This window comes from Trifolium pratense, linkage group LG1 (assembly GCF_020283565.1).
Source record: "Trifolium pratense cultivar HEN17-A07 linkage group LG1, ARS_RC_1.1, whole genome shotgun sequence".
NCBI lineage: Eukaryota > Viridiplantae > Streptophyta > Magnoliopsida > Fabales > Fabaceae > Trifolium > Trifolium pratense.
The window spans coordinates 38,935,223-38,951,105 of record NC_060059.1 but is presented as its reverse complement, the minus strand read 5'-3'; the positions used below and the strand labels follow the sequence as shown (position 1 = coordinate 38,951,105).

Below are 15,883 nucleotides of genomic sequence, written 5' to 3'. Positions count from 1 at the left end.
GATTGGAGATTTCCCTTTCTCAATAGTTTTAAAATTTTAAAACAAATATAGACTTACATGATAAAGTCATGAGTATATAGTATATAGCTATTTGTCAATTTCAAACAATTACTTTTGTAAAATAAAAAAATGAAGTTTAAACTACTGCTTTAGACCATCTCCGATGGTCCATTGTGGATACTCTTGTACTGGATAACTTATATAGTTATATATAATATAACAGAAAAAATATTTGGTAATTGTTTCGATACATATTAGGGTTCTACTTTACTTGGAGATAAAGTCAACTATAGTTTATATATAGTATAAGTCCTCCTTAATTTAACAATTTTTTTTAATATTGTAAAAAAGAAGAAGACATGTTTTATAAAGGACAAACTCAAAGCGAACAATTACTCAAAATATGATGTGGATTACTAGTACTTGAGGGTGGAATGAAACATCGATGACTTCATTGAGGAGAGTACCCACAAGCTCTCCCTTAGCCTTAATTTGGAGGTAAATTGTGTTCTGTCACACTTTAAAATTTCACATTGTTTGAAAATCGAGATCAATTGCATTAATTTATATACAACACCCACACTCCTCAATCCCACGATACACCTTTTATAAGCGACAAAACTGTAAACAACTTGTATCCAAAGTAGACAATATACCTCACAATGTAGTATAGCTTGAGGGGTTTACAAGTGTGTATTGTCTTTGTTCTAGGATGGTTTTTTGTTGCTCTCATATTGGTGATTTTAGGGGGTTTTCAAGGGGTAATTGATGTTGGTGGAATGTGTTTACGTTTTAGTTTATTTTTCTTTCTTTGTGATGTGTCTGAATGTGTTGGTTTTGTGTATTGTACTTGTCTTGTGATCAAGGGAGGCTGTAATCTATTGATGATACAGAACTGACTCTCAAACTATATTAAACGGTCAAATAGGATAGACACTGGTTGTGAAAAAAAAATTAAACAACGATGAAGTCACAAACATATGTCTCCGTGAACATAAAGTCAATGTCAAATCGATAGTTTATAACGAATAACTAGACCTAAAATTTAAATAGTCTGATTTCATGTAGATCTAATTTGTTCCATGCTGTCGTCCGAAAAATGTTTGCCAAAAAAAATAAAAAATATGCTTCACCAACTACAAACCTCGTACACCTTGTTGAAGAAAGAATTCAATCTTCAAAGTTGATAATCAACTAAATTTTAACCATTTTCACACACATGACATGGCTACAATTCATTGGTTAACCCAATATGAACCCACAACACTAGCGGGACCCAACCCCTTGGCCGGTATCACACGAATAAAGTCAAGTTAGTCATCATTATTTTATTTTGGGTCATGCCAAACAGGGCCCCGGGCACTCGTTAAACATACAAAAAAATGAAATTAAAAATAAAATAAATATTAAAAAAATAATTTTTTTATAATTTTGAGGTATTGAATGCAAGTATTTCGAGATAGAATTTCTATTTTTAAATGCTTAACCAATGCCCAGGAGCACCGTTTAGTATTTTCCTTTTATTTTTACTATTTTTGAAAAAAAAAAAAACTCACAAAATCCTCTCTGCAAATTTCTTCAAACATTATAAATCTCTGAAACAAAAAAAAAAAAACAAACACAACATCATCTTTTTCTCCGATGAACTCACTTCACTCTCATCTCAACCTTAACTTTCACAACCTAAAACCTTAACCTCATCAACTTCATTATCATTACACTAATTAACAAACTAATCATTATTTATATATTTGATTTACATTAATTAATAAAATTAGATCATTATTATTATTATGTTTAACCCAACCACGCGTGTTATCAATGAACCCAGTGCGGTTCTCGATTTAGGTTCACAAATTGGGCGTTTCACAATCGATACGTCGTCGTTTCTAAACTTGAGTTCCGAAGCTTGTTCTCCATCGTTTCTCTCTAATTCTCTCTACTTCAACAACGTTGCAGCGCGTTCTGCACCAAAACGCACCGTTTCGTTGAGTTTAAAGCTCGGTGGTGGTGGTGGTGGTTATAGGTTTCGGAATTTTCTTCATGATTTTAATAGAGCTATTAGGTTTCATTGTGATAGGATTCCGCTTGGGTTTGCTTCGTTAAGATTGGGTGACGGTAACGGTGACGGTAATAATGGTAATGGTAACGGTGAAGGTGTTGGTGGAAATGGGAATGGGAATGGTACTGTTGTGGAAGATGATGGATTGAAATTGAACGGTTCTGATTGTGTTAAACCTAAGAAAGTTTTGATTTTGATGAGTGATACTGGTGGTGGTCATCGAGCTTCTGCTGAAGCTATTAAAGCTGCTTTTTATGAAGAATATGGCGATAATTATCAGGTTCTTTTATTTAATTATACTTAATTAATTGATTGATTTCCGTTTAATTAAGAATTAAATATGATAGTACTTTTTGTTTAAGAGGAAGGAGATTTTTAGGTAAACATCTTAGGGTGTGTGCTTAAATGAACTGTTTATGATATAAGTGTTTATGTATTGAGTAATGTGCTTAAACTGTTTCTATCTGTGTTCTAAGCTGTTTTGGTAAGTTATTTTGGAGAGTTTATTAGAATAAGCTAAAAATAGCTTTTTGACTTGTTAAAAGTGAGTATAGTAAATGCACTCTCTCCTTTGTTTTTTTTTTTTTGTTTTTTGTTTGAAGACTCGGTATCTGGTCCAAGAACCGACTAATCCGAGGGACACCAATCCCACTGTCCACTAGCGGGTGCCCCATTTAAAGCCAGAGTTTTGTTCTGTATAGACTATAGATTGGCTCAACACAGAAAATGGCACTGAGAGGTTTTAAACACCTTGAGAGGAGCACACTCGAAAGTCTCAGACCTTTACCACCAGGCCAAGCCATGTGGGTTACACACTTTCTCCTTTAGGAACCCAAAAAAAGAAGATATTTTCATATGCTCTTCCAAACAATCTTGTTCAATAAGCTGCTTCTAAATGCACACTTACAAAAGTACTTTATGCTATATTAGATGCTTCTACAAGCTAAGGTGGTAAACTCGGCCTAAGGTAATAGAATATGAAAATAAGGAATCTAAAATAGATTATCAAAAGAATCTGAAAACAATATATTGATATATTATACATATACCATGTGTAGGCAAATTAGTTTTGGTTACTATTTGATATTTTAGTTAATTCTATTATTTGTAAAACCAGTATACAAAAGGGACTAACTTAGTACTAAGTTTTTAGTTTTGTAAATTTGATGATTAGTTCATGCATGGTAATAAATTCTGGAATAATTTGCAAGTGAATGGTAATTTTTGGACTTAGTTATGTGAAGGAAAAAACTGTGTGAGAATGAACTTGTGTGCATTTTTTTGTTGGGTTTTGTTTATAGTTTGGAGTTCATTCTCTGCAGGTGTTTATTACTGATTTGTGGTCTGAGCACACGCCTTGGCCGTTCAATCAAATTCCCAAGAGCTATAGTTTTTTGGTTAAACATGGCCCATTATGGAAGATGGCCTACTATGGAACTGCCCCACGTCTAGTTCATCAGTCCAATTTCGCCGCAACTTCAACATTCATAGCTCGGTGAGATTTTGTTTCTCCTTTTCACATACCAGTTGCCAGTTGGTACTGTTTGATAACTTAAATGAGGAAATAAAAATAAATTACTTCATATCTTCCGTGGCAGATAACTGGTATGTTTATGACTGACAGATATACATGTAATTCAGGGCATTAACTTGTCTAGTATTCACCCTGTTATTTAATTTGTTAGTTACCTTAAAATCATTCAAACAATATAAAATGTTCTATCAGAATAGTTTCATTGTTGTTATGAACTGGATTTATAGGGGTGGAGATCAAATATTTTCTTTTATCTGATAGATCATACATGCATTTTTGTTCATGTGCAATATACATAGATTTTGGGTTTCAACCATCATAATACAGTACATGGTTCATGATTACAATAAAAATGATACATGGTAATTGTGTAATGTTTCAGCACGGTTCTGATTTGATATTCGACTACTACCAATATAAAGTCCATGACATTCTCAAACAGTCGCCCTCTAATTGTCTCCAGTTGCAATGTGCTCCCATATTAGATGAGATTAGGCCTGCAAATGACTTTGTAAGTGGATGACATCCCATTACCTTAGAAGCTAGTTTTGTAGAGTTTAGTTAGGCCAAACCCAAATTCTAAGATAGTATCAGATCCTATCCAAGATCTATTGGGCCACCAGATATCGGATCTCCCGCTACCGGGCCACACTCCAATCCTGAGTGTGAAGTGCATCAAGAGTTCCGTATTTGATGAGAAATGTCCTGAAAATAACTTTACAAGTAGGAATCATATAAGGCGGTTTTGTAGGGTTGAATTAGGCCGAAACCAAATTCTAAGACCGTGTTTATAGTACATTATGTTCACAGTAATTAATAATCGGCAGAGGTTATTGAAATTTGCTGGCGGTGATGCAGATACTGTTTGTTCTAGAAACTAAATTTATATACACTAGCTCTTCTCGTATAAAGTATAATATCGCATGTCTGAGGTTAAGTATATTCTATATGTTTTTACAGTGAGGTTGCTAAAGGGTTAATGAAGTATCAGCCGGATATAATAATCAGTGTGCATCCATTGATGCAACACGTTCCACTTCGCATTTTGAGGTCAAGGGGTCTTTTAGATAAGATTGTTTTTACCACAGTTGTTACAGATATGAGCACGTGCCATCCAACATGGTTAGTTTAGTTTTGATTTTTTAGTATTTTCTTTTCCAAAATATTACCAATAATCTGATATTGACATTTTATTTCTCGTATTTTTTAGGTTTCACAAGCTTGTAACTAGATGTTATTGTCCCACAACAGATGTTGCAAAAAGGGCAATGAAAGCTGGACTAAAGCAAACACAAATAAAGATTTATGGCCTACCTGTTAGACCTTCCTTTATTAAGCCTGTTCGGCCGAAGGTATGTCATGTTCTTAACTAGTAGTTATCCTACAATTCTGGAGTTGGAATACAATATGCAGTGGTTGTATATTTATCATTCCCGAGTGACCTTTGCTGGATTGTTTTATATTGTGAGATAGGATAAGAGGAATTATCAAGTATCTGTTAGTTGTTTAATAGTTCAAATTGTTTTTGAATTAGTTCTCGTAAATGATAGCCATTTATGTCACCATCACACAATAGGCTAAGGGTAGGCATGTTTTGTTGACTGCAATCTTGGCCATGATTTTACCAAAAATTCTAGCATAGACCATCTCCACCATGATCCAATCTCAATTTGTGATTTAATTATTAATCGGACCTTTCGGGGGGGGATTTATTTTTCAGAAATTACAAATTGTCACTCTTTCGTGCATCACCTTTTTCCTGGTCCCTTGTTGAGATCAACTCCTAATATATTCCTTTCTTACATTTTGGGTGAATATTTATGAGATAGTTGGGGCTGGTATTCTAGAAAGCTTATTCTATTGTGTTCCTTTAGGTGGAATGCTTTTATTCTTGTGTACATTGTTTCTGGCAAATGATCAGGGACTGATGGCATTGATGGAAGGAGGGGGGAGTAGAAGGTAGGGGGCTGCGGGAGATATTGGGGGCAGGGTCTGCTTGGATTTTATTTTTTTAATCTGACCCGTTCAACAAACTAATTCTACATCTAATGTTAATCTCAGCTCACTCCACCTAGTGAGACATGATTTAATAATTGTTGTTAGTGTTAACATGATGGTTCATGGTGGACTAATGTAGAATTTACCTTATTTTACACTTAATTTCTCTCTTGTTAGCATATGGAAAAGTGAATGATAGCAAATGATCAAATTTTCTATGATCAATTTTTGAATGGTTCAATACTACTACAATCAATTGCTTTGATATTTATTATGGGTTTAGATTCTTGAACTAAGGGCTGCAACGAGCTATTGTAATGTTGACATTGTTGAGCTTCTCTAATAGGATGAACTGAGGAGAGAGTTGGGGATGGATGAGGATCTTCCTGCTGTATTATTGATCGGAGGGGGTGAAGGTATGGGTCCGATAGAGGCTACGGCTCGGGCACTTGGAGATTTATTAAACGATGAGGGGGTTCCCACGGGTCAGATCCTTGTGATCTGTGGACGCAATAAGAAGCTTGCTAACAAACTCAGTGCTATCAATTGGAAGATTCCTGTGAAGGTAAAATTGTTTGGGCTGTTGTGATTTTACTTAAACTAGTACTAGTATATGCATGTTCTATACTTTTATTACACTATGAACTTTAATCTAGTCTTAGATTAAATTTCTCATATGATATCAAATATTTGAACTAACAAAGCATATTTGTGAGCAAAAAAGTGTTACTCATGGTACTATCGAATATAAGGAAAAAAAATAAGACTTTGTGAATTATGTGCATGTATCCCACACTGTCCCAATTAAGAGAGAGGATTTAAGTAAGAAAATGGAATAGACAAGTGGGATCCCAACAAAATTAAAGATGTGATAATGAGAGTTGTAGTTATAAAATTATAATTGATTAGCGACGAGATTTGTTCTAAAGTGATTAATTGCTGCTAGCAAACTTCTGCGGTGAATAACTAAATTATAATATTTTAGACTCACTTAAGTTCACCACTTTGATCTAATTTATGTGAACTGATAGTTTTCTTTCTTACGAGTCAAGGTAGAAGATGTCTAGTCACTAGCGTTAAATTTCCATACTAAATTTCTTGCTCTGGGGTGGGGGACATAATATGTAGATATTGGGACCCCTAAATTATTTTGCTTATACTCATGTTTTAGGTCAAGGGATTTGTTACCAAAATGGAGGAATGCATGGGAGCTTGTGATTGCGTTATAACAAAGGTTCGATCTCGCTGTTGCGACTACTTATTTCTTAACTCGTTATGACAGCTGTTGATGGAAAACGTTTCTTGGCTTTTGTAGGCTGGCCCAGGGACAATTGCAGAGGCCATGATTCGAGGCCTACCTATTATTTTAAATGATTACATTGCTGGGCAGGTAATGTGGTTCTCATTTTTTATTTCGGAAAAAGTTAGGTCCCGTTTACTTTACGAAAGTGTTTTCTATATTCATTTTCTAAATATGTGTTCAGTTTAACTTGCAATTAAGAAGATGCAAGACTCTTCAAGTTAACAACTGTGGATTTTTTGGAAACAACGAAAATGCCAAAAAATTGTTTTTAATATCTCCATAATGCATCATCCTTGGCTAGCATTTCATCTTCTCTCCATCGTAATTGTTCACTTCAAGAGACTTAACTACTTAATAGCAAGTTTATGAAGTATGAACACATTTTAGGAAATGAAAATAGAAAATGTTTTCACAAAGTAAATGGGGATTTTTTTTTTTTGACACAAAAAGTAAATGGGGACTTGGCTTTCTCAATTGAGGTTAATTGATGAAACTAATTTCAGAGTTGTCAATTACTCAATTGCGGATTGAGGAAAATAGCTGTCTGTTCAAATTCCGTTGCACAACAGTGCTATAGTGCTGTTATATACGCTATTTCACAATTATTTTTACTAAATAGTGTATCACATAACAATAGCAGTTTGTTCAAATTCCGTTATTCCGCTATGCCATAGTCCTATAGCCTCTATTGAACAACACTAATTAAATTTTAGGCTGAGCTTTGACACACAAAATAGTCCTTATTTGCCATAAACAGAAGCTTGATTTGGAATTTTTCTGTCCCCATAAATAGTCCTTATAGTTCAGTCTCAGTCTGTATGTACACCCAAGTGATTGAATATGGTTGTGAACTTAACAGCATTTCCTTTGATTTCAGGAAGCTGGCAATGTTCCCTATGTTGTTGAAAATGGATGTGGAAAGTATTCTAAATCTCCTAAGGCGATAGCAAAAATTGTTGCAGACTGGTTTGGTCCCAAAGCCGACGAACTAAAAACAATGTCGCAAAATGCATTAAAGCTAGCAAGACCGGACTCTGTGTTCAAGATTGTCCATGACATGCACGAGCTAGTAAAACAAAGAAGCTTATTATCAGAGTATTCTTGTACAGCGTAATCCATGTTGAGGCTATTTTTTCAAACGATTATTTTGTGAAAATTGTAAAAGGCAGCATAGGTGGTGTATCACTAGTAAAAATGAGTATATGTTTTCCCACCAATTTGATATTAATGTTTAGTTACTACTCATTTGAAATTAATAAAAATAATAATTTTTGGCTATTGTCTACATTTCCAACATCCTAGAATTATTCCATTGTTATTATTGACATAAGCTCCACCTCTATAGCTACCTACACTCAGTTTGATAAGTTTGTCCTCACTTTTTATCTTCTTTCTTTAGAAACGATTTTGCAAACAACTTCTTCAAAGTACTTGGATGATCAATCAACCGATTTAAGATTCCCTTTGCTTGATATAGCTCATCAAATTTCTCTCAAAAACTCTTTGGACGTATCAAGAACATTTGCAAAAATATTCTTTTGGCTGACAACTATCCATATTGAAAATATTTTCTTTCAACGTTATGTAATTTTAGTTGTATTGACACATCTTTAACTGGTTGACTGGTTGTAAAAAAAAACTTTATTTTTTTTTTTGTACATAAAGAGGGCAAAATCTAAAAAAAGAAAACGAAACCCTACGGCGCTATGCGCACAATTCTAGGCATGTAAGTCCCATAAATGTCATCAAAGATGATGCTTTGGAGCTCTCTAGGAGGAGTCTCCAACATCATTAGATCAAAAGAATTATGAGTAAAACTATGATTACGTAACCAATCTGCGCTTTTGTTTCCTTTCCGTCGTGTGTGCTTGAATTGAATTTGCCAATTCCTGCTAATGAGATCCTGAATACGACGAATCAAAATGGATGTCACCCCATTGAGATTGCATTTCTTTGTAACCATATCAATGAGTACCTTGGAATCACTTTCTACAATGAGTTGAGTGACTCCTTGTCTTTCCACTGACTCCATTCCTACGTACATACCCCACATTTCGGCATGTTTTTTGACGTCTAGTAAGGTGGTCGTGCTCATACTTGTCAATATCTTTCGCCATCTTGAGGATCACATGAATAGGGTTTTCAGGTTTACGAAAGTCTTCATCAAAAATTGAATTATTTCATCAAAAGCTGTTTCTTGCATGAGATTTGAGAATTAAAGTAAAAAGAGAAATGATTGAGTATCCTCAAGAAGAAAAACACAACTTAAATTTCTAATTTCTTTTATACTCATCCATCTAGTTTTTATATTAAAGACAGATAATTCTTCATTTCTTCGTTTGTTTTACGAAAGCAAGCATTTTTACGTAAAAAGAGAATATAAAATATGTCAAAAATGTAATTTTTTCTGTTACACAAATAAAAGATAATTTAATATTTAATTTCAATTAAATATCAGCGTATAAAATTAATTTACACCGAAATAATATATCTATTAAACTTTTAAAAAAAAAAAAAAATAATTTTGTCCCTTCAAAAGATAGTAAAAAGAAGAAGCTAAACACTTTATTATATAAAAAAAAAATAAAAATAAAAGAAAAATACTTTGCCCTTTCTGAATTACGTTATATTATAGTTATCGTCCAAATTATTCATGTGAATGTGAATTTCACGATCTGAACAATAAACCCTTTCCTTCACTGCAGAGTGAGATAATCAAATCAGAGATTCATTCATTCGATTCAATCCAATGGAGAAAGGAAAAGGTGCGATTGGATCAACCGGACGAAGATGGGCCGTTGATTTCTCCGACAATTCAACTTCTCGCGATATTCTCGATCCTCCCGGTTTCTCACGCGCTTCCCTCGATCAAGACGATTCAACTCTTAGTCGCCAAAAGAAGGATGCTGAATCCAATTGGAAATCTCAGGTTCACACTCACTTTTTCTTCTTCAATTTAGGGTTTATTATTCTTCATATTCTGTAATTTAGGATTAATTATTGATTAATTGTATGATTACTATTATTATTATTATTGGAAACAGAAAGCTTGGGAAGTTGCACAAGCTCCATTTAAGAATTTGTTAATGATGGGGTTTATGATGTGGATGGCTGGTAATACTGTTCACTTGTTTAGCATTGGTATTACTTTCTCAGCTCTTTGGCAACCCATCAGTGCCTTGCAAAGTGTTGGAAAAAGTATGCTTTCTCTTTCTCTAACCAGTTCCTTTCATTGATTAATGATTATAGATAATTGGTTATGTTATGGATCAAAATTAAGTTATTTTTGGATAAACAACTTAATTAAGCGCTGCTTATGTATAAATTAGTTTTGTGACAAAAGGTAAAATAAAGTTAAACTGTTTTCATTAAAGTTATAAGTTGTCTTCATAAGCTATCATGGATAACAATTTATGGACATGTCATAAGGTTTTTCCACAAGCACTCGGTAGACTAGACAGTCTCGCAATTGATTCTGATAGTAGATAAACTCAAATAAGTCAATTCAAATAGGGCCTTAGTATGTATTTGTTGAATAAAATCATTGATCTTAGATAATCTCAGTTCTCTTTTGGTTTGTTGCAACTCATTAAGGAGTTGATTTGATGATATATGTAGTTGTGTGCTTCGATGAACTTATTTTGTGAGCCTTCACAACTGGAATCGCGGATGGGGACTGGGACTCTAACCTTGATCAAAAGCTTCCGAGACCCTAAGTGCTTTTGAAGAGAAAAATTAAACAGTTATCCATCTATAAAATAGCTTTGCCAAACATAACATGCTATTCTTCATTCTACTTGTTTCAATTTGTTCTGTGATCATTATTCATTCATTCATGCATGCTTATTATTATTTTTTATTTTGCAGTGTTTGAACCTTACAAGGACGCTAAAGTGGAGCTTCTTGGGCCTAAGTTGTTATTCATTGCCCTTAATTTGGGAGGCATGGCACTAGGTGTTTGGAAGGTAATATATATAGTCATGTCGTGCCTTGACAGAAAATTGAGTTAAATTGCTTTGTAAACTCTCTGTTCTTTTTTAAGTCTTTGTGAGTTAAATTGCTTGTATAAGTTCAAGTTAACTCTTAAATAATTGGTAAACTCTTGATTCTAGTAGCGAATTTACCAGCCTATGTATATACACGGTTTTGTTTACCTCAATTTACACAGTTTTGGTTCATTTTGTTGGATAGTTGGGTTAAATTGCTTATGTTCTACAATATATTTTTGGTTTAGGAACTTAATTTAATGTTGTCATGAGTTTATCTATTCTCAAGTTTGACAATTTTTGGGGCTATGTACTTGTTATTTTTCCTCCTTATTCATGTGACTGTTCTCTTCTGCAGCTCAATTCATTGGGACTGCTTCCAACTCACACATCAGATTGGGTGTCATCCTTAGCACCTGCTCAGGTTGGAATTTATTTTTATTTTTATAAATGTATTAAGTGAATGATAATTTTTTATTTTTTTTAAAAATAAATTGACATATTATCTTGCTGGCTTCAAAGTCCCTATGACAAAACCATGAAGCATTTTCTAGAACTTCCTCTTATTGATTAAATGAATTAATTCAACACTTTGTTGCTTTACTCTATTGAGTTGCGGCTACATAGTCTGAATTCAATTTGAGAAATATTTGTCATCTTATCACTATCTCATTTTGTAAAATTAATAGTGGAAGATTAATAAGGAGAAGGGGTTCATTAGCTCTCTTTCGATGATATATAAGGATATGATTTTAGTTAACTGACTACTATCCCAACAATCTCTATTTTTGGTGACTCCTGCTCCTAACTAACCACCGCTGCAAGACGTTGTGTTAACTATAATCCCACATGTTTTAGTGTTCACTATGTATACACCTCCCTAACCTTATTTTGTTTCTGAAGCTTAACATAAAATAGGGATATGATAATAACAGGCAGCTAATTTTGATCACAAACGAGTAGGTGTAGGTTCTTGTCTACGGGGCCTTATTTTAATGTAGGCCCAATCTTGTTGTGAAACAGAGGGTTTCACGTGAGCATTAGCCTAGTGGGTCTTATGAGATTGAGCTCTATCAAGAGGTAACTTGGCTGCCTTGGGGCTTCATCTCTATCCATCAAATCCTGGGTCATTGCATTTACTAATATTACCCCTGGTATGAATAGTGATGGCAGGGGGCATCCATTGCCACCTCAACAAGGGAGCAGTTTGCTGCACTCTTGTAACTGGTATTTTCCCCCAATTGTAGAACCTCATATCAGGTCGTTGGTTGTTCTTCAATGAAGTAACATAGGCAAGTTTCCTCCAGGGTACAGCTTAGAAATTTTGTCTGGCCATCCCTCTGAGGATGACAGGTCATGCTCATCTGCAGTAAGCAACATAGTGTCTTTCAGCCTATAAAGATTCTGCCAAAAATGTCTCAAGAAGGTGGGGTCCCTATGACGTCCAATAGAAATGTTGATGTCATGTTAGCAAAACATCGCCAAGTAAAAGCTTCTGCAATGGAATGAGCTGATTACAGGTGTTTGGGGGAACATAGTGAGTAGTAGTGACCATATTTGCAGAGTCTACACCCAAGGCATTGAATGTTATTAAAAAGTTTGGGCAACAATACTGGTAGACCCAGAAAAAACCAGAGGCAGTAATTGCATGCCTATTGATATATTTAATCGGTTTTTCCTTATTGATATAAATTCGTAACATTAATCGCGAAGTAATGGTTACAAGTAATTTCTGTGGTGTTGAAATCAGAGTAATTATAGACGAACCAGTGCCATTCGGTGTATAAAAGCACATGCTCTTAGATTATAATTATAAGTCAAAACACAAACATTTGCTTTGTGTTTACTCTATAAACACATGGCCACTTTTGTGATTTTCATGAGCTTCAATGCCTTTGGTTTCTTTGCTTTATGTTCTCATGATCTTTACTTTTTTTCGTATCTTCAGGAGGTGGAGTACTCAGGCGGGGGTCTAAATTTTAGTTGATGCTCTAGTTTTTTCATTTTTGGTGGCTTCACTTGGTGAAAATTAAGAATTTGGGATGGTTAGCAATGTTGTAATGGTCTCAAAGGACCTCACGAGACATGACTTGTTTCTTATTTTATGATAAATGTTACCAATTCGTGTAGTCACCAATATTAGACAGGGTTTGTAGTAAGACTAAAAGTGCTATAATTAAGAACAACATTTCTATTTGTATTTAGGATTATAGTATTTGCACATTATATATCTCTTTACCGCAAATCTGATGTAAAGGAAAATGGCATACTAGAATCTACTAAACTATTGATTTCTTTTAAATGCATTTCTTTATAGAGGGGGAGGAAGAGTTTGATAGCACCAAGGACCAAATCATAGACTATACTCTTTCTGCATCCTTATTTCAAATGCTTATGTTGATTTAATTACGGTTTTGGTCTCTTCTAGAGATTTCTAGACTAAAAAAAGTGATGACTTGACATGTTTTAAATGATATGACATGTAATTAATTGATTTATTAGGATGACTTTACATATGTTATGATATTTAAAATGTTGCATCACCATTGTTGAGTCCAAGAATTTAAGAAAAGAACCAAAACTATGCGCTTTTAAGATGAGTGAACCAATTCCGTAAATAGATAGATAAAGATAGGGGTCAAAAATGTAATTAAATGAATACTCCCTCCGATTCTATATATAAAAGAGAGTTTACTTTTTAGATTCATTAAGCATCTAATGTATCTGGAGCATATTATGGGCTAAATACATTAAATTTTTAATGAATCTAAAAAGTAAGCTTTCTCTTATATATAGGACTAGTTTTAAGAAAAGAAAGTTTTTAAATTGGAATTAAATAAGATACCATATTGTTAACATAAGTAGTTTTTTTTTTCCAATGTTAACCTTCTAATTTTATGGGAAAAGTTTTTTTTTTTGTTAAGTAGCCTAGTGACTAGAGTTTCATATATTTAAACATGGAGAAGTGTGGAATCCGGGGTTCGAACTCCGACCACTCCAATAATGTTCCTGGTAGCTACCATTTGAGCTACACTTATGAGACTTATGGGAAGAGTTCTAGTAATACGAAGTTTGTCCGAGGGAAATAAAATCTAATAAAAATGGTTCATTTTAACCTTTAATTCAGATTCTTCTCCTTCCTGTGAGGAGTCCTTGTATACCTCAAACTGTTTTGTTCTAGTGCATGCTTGTTGGCTTGTTTGTACTCCTTTCACAATGAGCTATTGGTTACTTTTTTGCCTTTTAAAAAAAATAAAATCGAATTCAATCATTTGAATTATCGCCTATAGAAAAAATCATTTGAATTAAATAAGTGGTGTGAATAGACGAAATAATTGTCTGAACAAACAACATTAAACAAACATAGCCTTGACTAAGTATAGTGCAGGAAAAAAATAACTAACAAAAGATAACATTGCTATTACACAAACATAGCCTTGACTAGGATAGAACAATATTTAGTATTCCAGTCTTTTTTTATAGGAAATAAAAGTGATAATATTTTTAGTATTTTTTATAAGAAATTTTGACCAATTTTTAAATGTATTAGATGTTTGATTTTAGCCGTGTTCTTATTTATTATGAGAGAACATATTAAAAGTAAGTAAGTTAATAGAATTAAGAATAATCAAGTTATATTATAAATAAAAAAATATTAAAATTATTAGACCGGATGTTTATAGTATTTAAAATTTAAATACGGAATCTTATATTTACTTATGTGAATTTCTTTAGTATTTATTATTTTATCTACTAGAAAATAAAAAACTGAAATAATAAATAAGTCATTTAGCTATTAATTTAATTGTCAATTGTACAACAACTAGAACTTTGACCGCGGTGCATGGGTCTAATTGGGTGTAATATGTAACAATAAAAAATAAAATACAAAAATTCTAAGAGCATTTTCAATAAGAGTAGTATAGAAAATTTCATGGACTAATTATTCTATATTTGTTTATGTGCTTATTTTATATTTTATATATTTTTTAAATAATTTTGGAACCCCATCGTTTTGTTTACTTATTAAAAAAAAAATTACTGATATAAAAAGGTTAAAAAATTGATGATAATTAAAGGTTAAAAAAAAATTAAAGACATAATCAAGAACATAAACTTAAGTAGACATCCATAAATAAATAAAAATTGTGATTAATTCCGCCGTTCAAATTTATTGAAAACAGGGTTAACATATTAGGATTCCTAAATTCTTTCATAATTGAAGCACATGTTTTAGCGGTTGAAATTTTATTGTAAGTAAGGGATGCAGGTTCAATGACAAATCTGTATTTTGTTAATATAAAGCTGCAATAAAAAAAAAAGAGAAAATGAGAGGGGAAAAAATTTGGTTTAGGGTTAGCTTATGTTAGCAAGCTTATAATATATGAGATTATCGGTTTTTAATTGTTTAAATTGTGCAATGAAAATTGATGGTGCTTAATTGTCATATGAAATCTTTCCTATGAAAGTTGATGGAGCTTAACACTTTGTGGACATAGTTTAAATCACAATTGGTCTGCTAGTGCATATTGTATCAATTGATCATCAGTTAATATTAAATCTGCAATGTTAAAATCAAAATAATGAATGTGATTAGTGACATGACTATGGTTGTGTTTGGTTGTATTGCAAAAAAAATTGATTTTGCAAAATTGAGTTTGATAATAACTTTCCAAATTACACGTGATAATAACTTTCTAAATCTCACATGATAATTATTCTCTAAATTTATGATCTGGTAGAAAAAAATCATTGATCAGGAAAGACATAAAAATATTTCGTGATGAATAATATAGTCAACAATAATTTTGATATGATATACTTTTAAAATTGATGGTGCTTATCAATTATTGCACATAATTTTAATCACAATTGATATATTTGCCATAGTGGTTGGAAATATTGCCTTACACTAAAGGGTTGCGGGTTCGAATCCTATTCAAGACAAAATTGTATTATTTTTTAATAAAAATTACAAGATAAAATGGAGGGAAAACAGA

General features: G+C 32.9%; 3 protein-coding genes across 3 annotated transcripts; 2 read left to right on the top strand and 1 right to left on the bottom strand.

The window, feature by feature from the left end:
• Window positions 1–1,591: 1,591 nt before the first annotated feature.
• LOC123916063 (probable monogalactosyldiacylglycerol synthase, chloroplastic) lies at window positions 1,592–8,175 on the top strand. The gene is made up of 8 exons (XM_045967405.1): window positions 1,592–2,342; window positions 3,385–3,557; window positions 4,557–4,718; window positions 4,807–4,948; window positions 5,941–6,159; window positions 6,766–6,828; window positions 6,910–6,984; window positions 7,775–8,175. Exons 1-8 carry the CDS (start codon window positions 1,794–1,796, stop codon window positions 8,009–8,011), a joined length of 1,620 nt encoding a protein of 539 aa, XP_045823361.1. The 5' UTR covers window positions 1,592–1,793; the 3' UTR covers window positions 8,012–8,175.
• Window positions 8,176–8,593: 418 nt separating this feature from the next.
• Window positions 8,594–8,929, bottom strand: LOC123893927. Its single transcript, XM_045943769.1, has one exon. It carries the CDS (start codon window positions 8,927–8,929, stop codon window positions 8,594–8,596), a length of 336 nt encoding a protein of 111 aa, XP_045799725.1.
• Window positions 8,930–9,496: 567 nt separating this feature from the next.
• LOC123916056 (ER membrane protein complex subunit 4) lies at window positions 9,497–13,087 on the top strand. Its single transcript, XM_045967389.1, has 5 exons — window positions 9,497–9,826; window positions 9,942–10,095; window positions 10,765–10,862; window positions 11,242–11,307; window positions 12,832–13,087. The coding sequence occupies exons 1-5, from the start codon at window positions 9,647–9,649 to the stop codon at window positions 12,868–12,870; spliced, it is 537 nt and encodes a 178-aa protein (XP_045823345.1). The 5' UTR covers window positions 9,497–9,646; the 3' UTR covers window positions 12,871–13,087.
• The last annotated feature ends 2,796 nt before the right edge of the window (window positions 13,088–15,883 follow it).

Excerpts from the sequence above, each read along its gene's own strand:
- LOC123916063 (XM_045967405.1), top strand. The coding sequence starts at position 1,794 with ATGTTTAACCCAACCACGCGTGTTATCAATGAACCCAGTGCGGTTCTC. Across the intron at positions 4,719-4,806 it reads AGCACGTGCCATCCAACATG|GTTTCACAAGCTTGTAACTA; the intron begins GTTAGTTTAGTT and ends CGTATTTTTTAG. Across the intron at positions 4,949-5,940 it reads TTAAGCCTGTTCGGCCGAAG|GATGAACTGAGGAGAGAGTT; the intron begins GTATGTCATGTT and ends CTTCTCTAATAG.
- LOC123893927 (XM_045943769.1), bottom strand. The coding sequence starts at position 8,929 with ATGGAGTCAGTGGAAAGACAAGGAGTCACTCAACTCATTGTAGAAAGT.
- LOC123916056 (XM_045967389.1), top strand. The coding sequence starts at position 9,647 with ATGGAGAAAGGAAAAGGTGCGATTGGATCAACCGGACGAAGATGGGCC. Across the intron at positions 9,827-9,941 it reads AATCCAATTGGAAATCTCAG|AAAGCTTGGGAAGTTGCACA; the intron begins GTTCACACTCAC and ends TATTGGAAACAG. Across the intron at positions 10,863-11,241 it reads TGGCACTAGGTGTTTGGAAG|CTCAATTCATTGGGACTGCT; the intron begins GTAATATATATA and ends TCTCTTCTGCAG.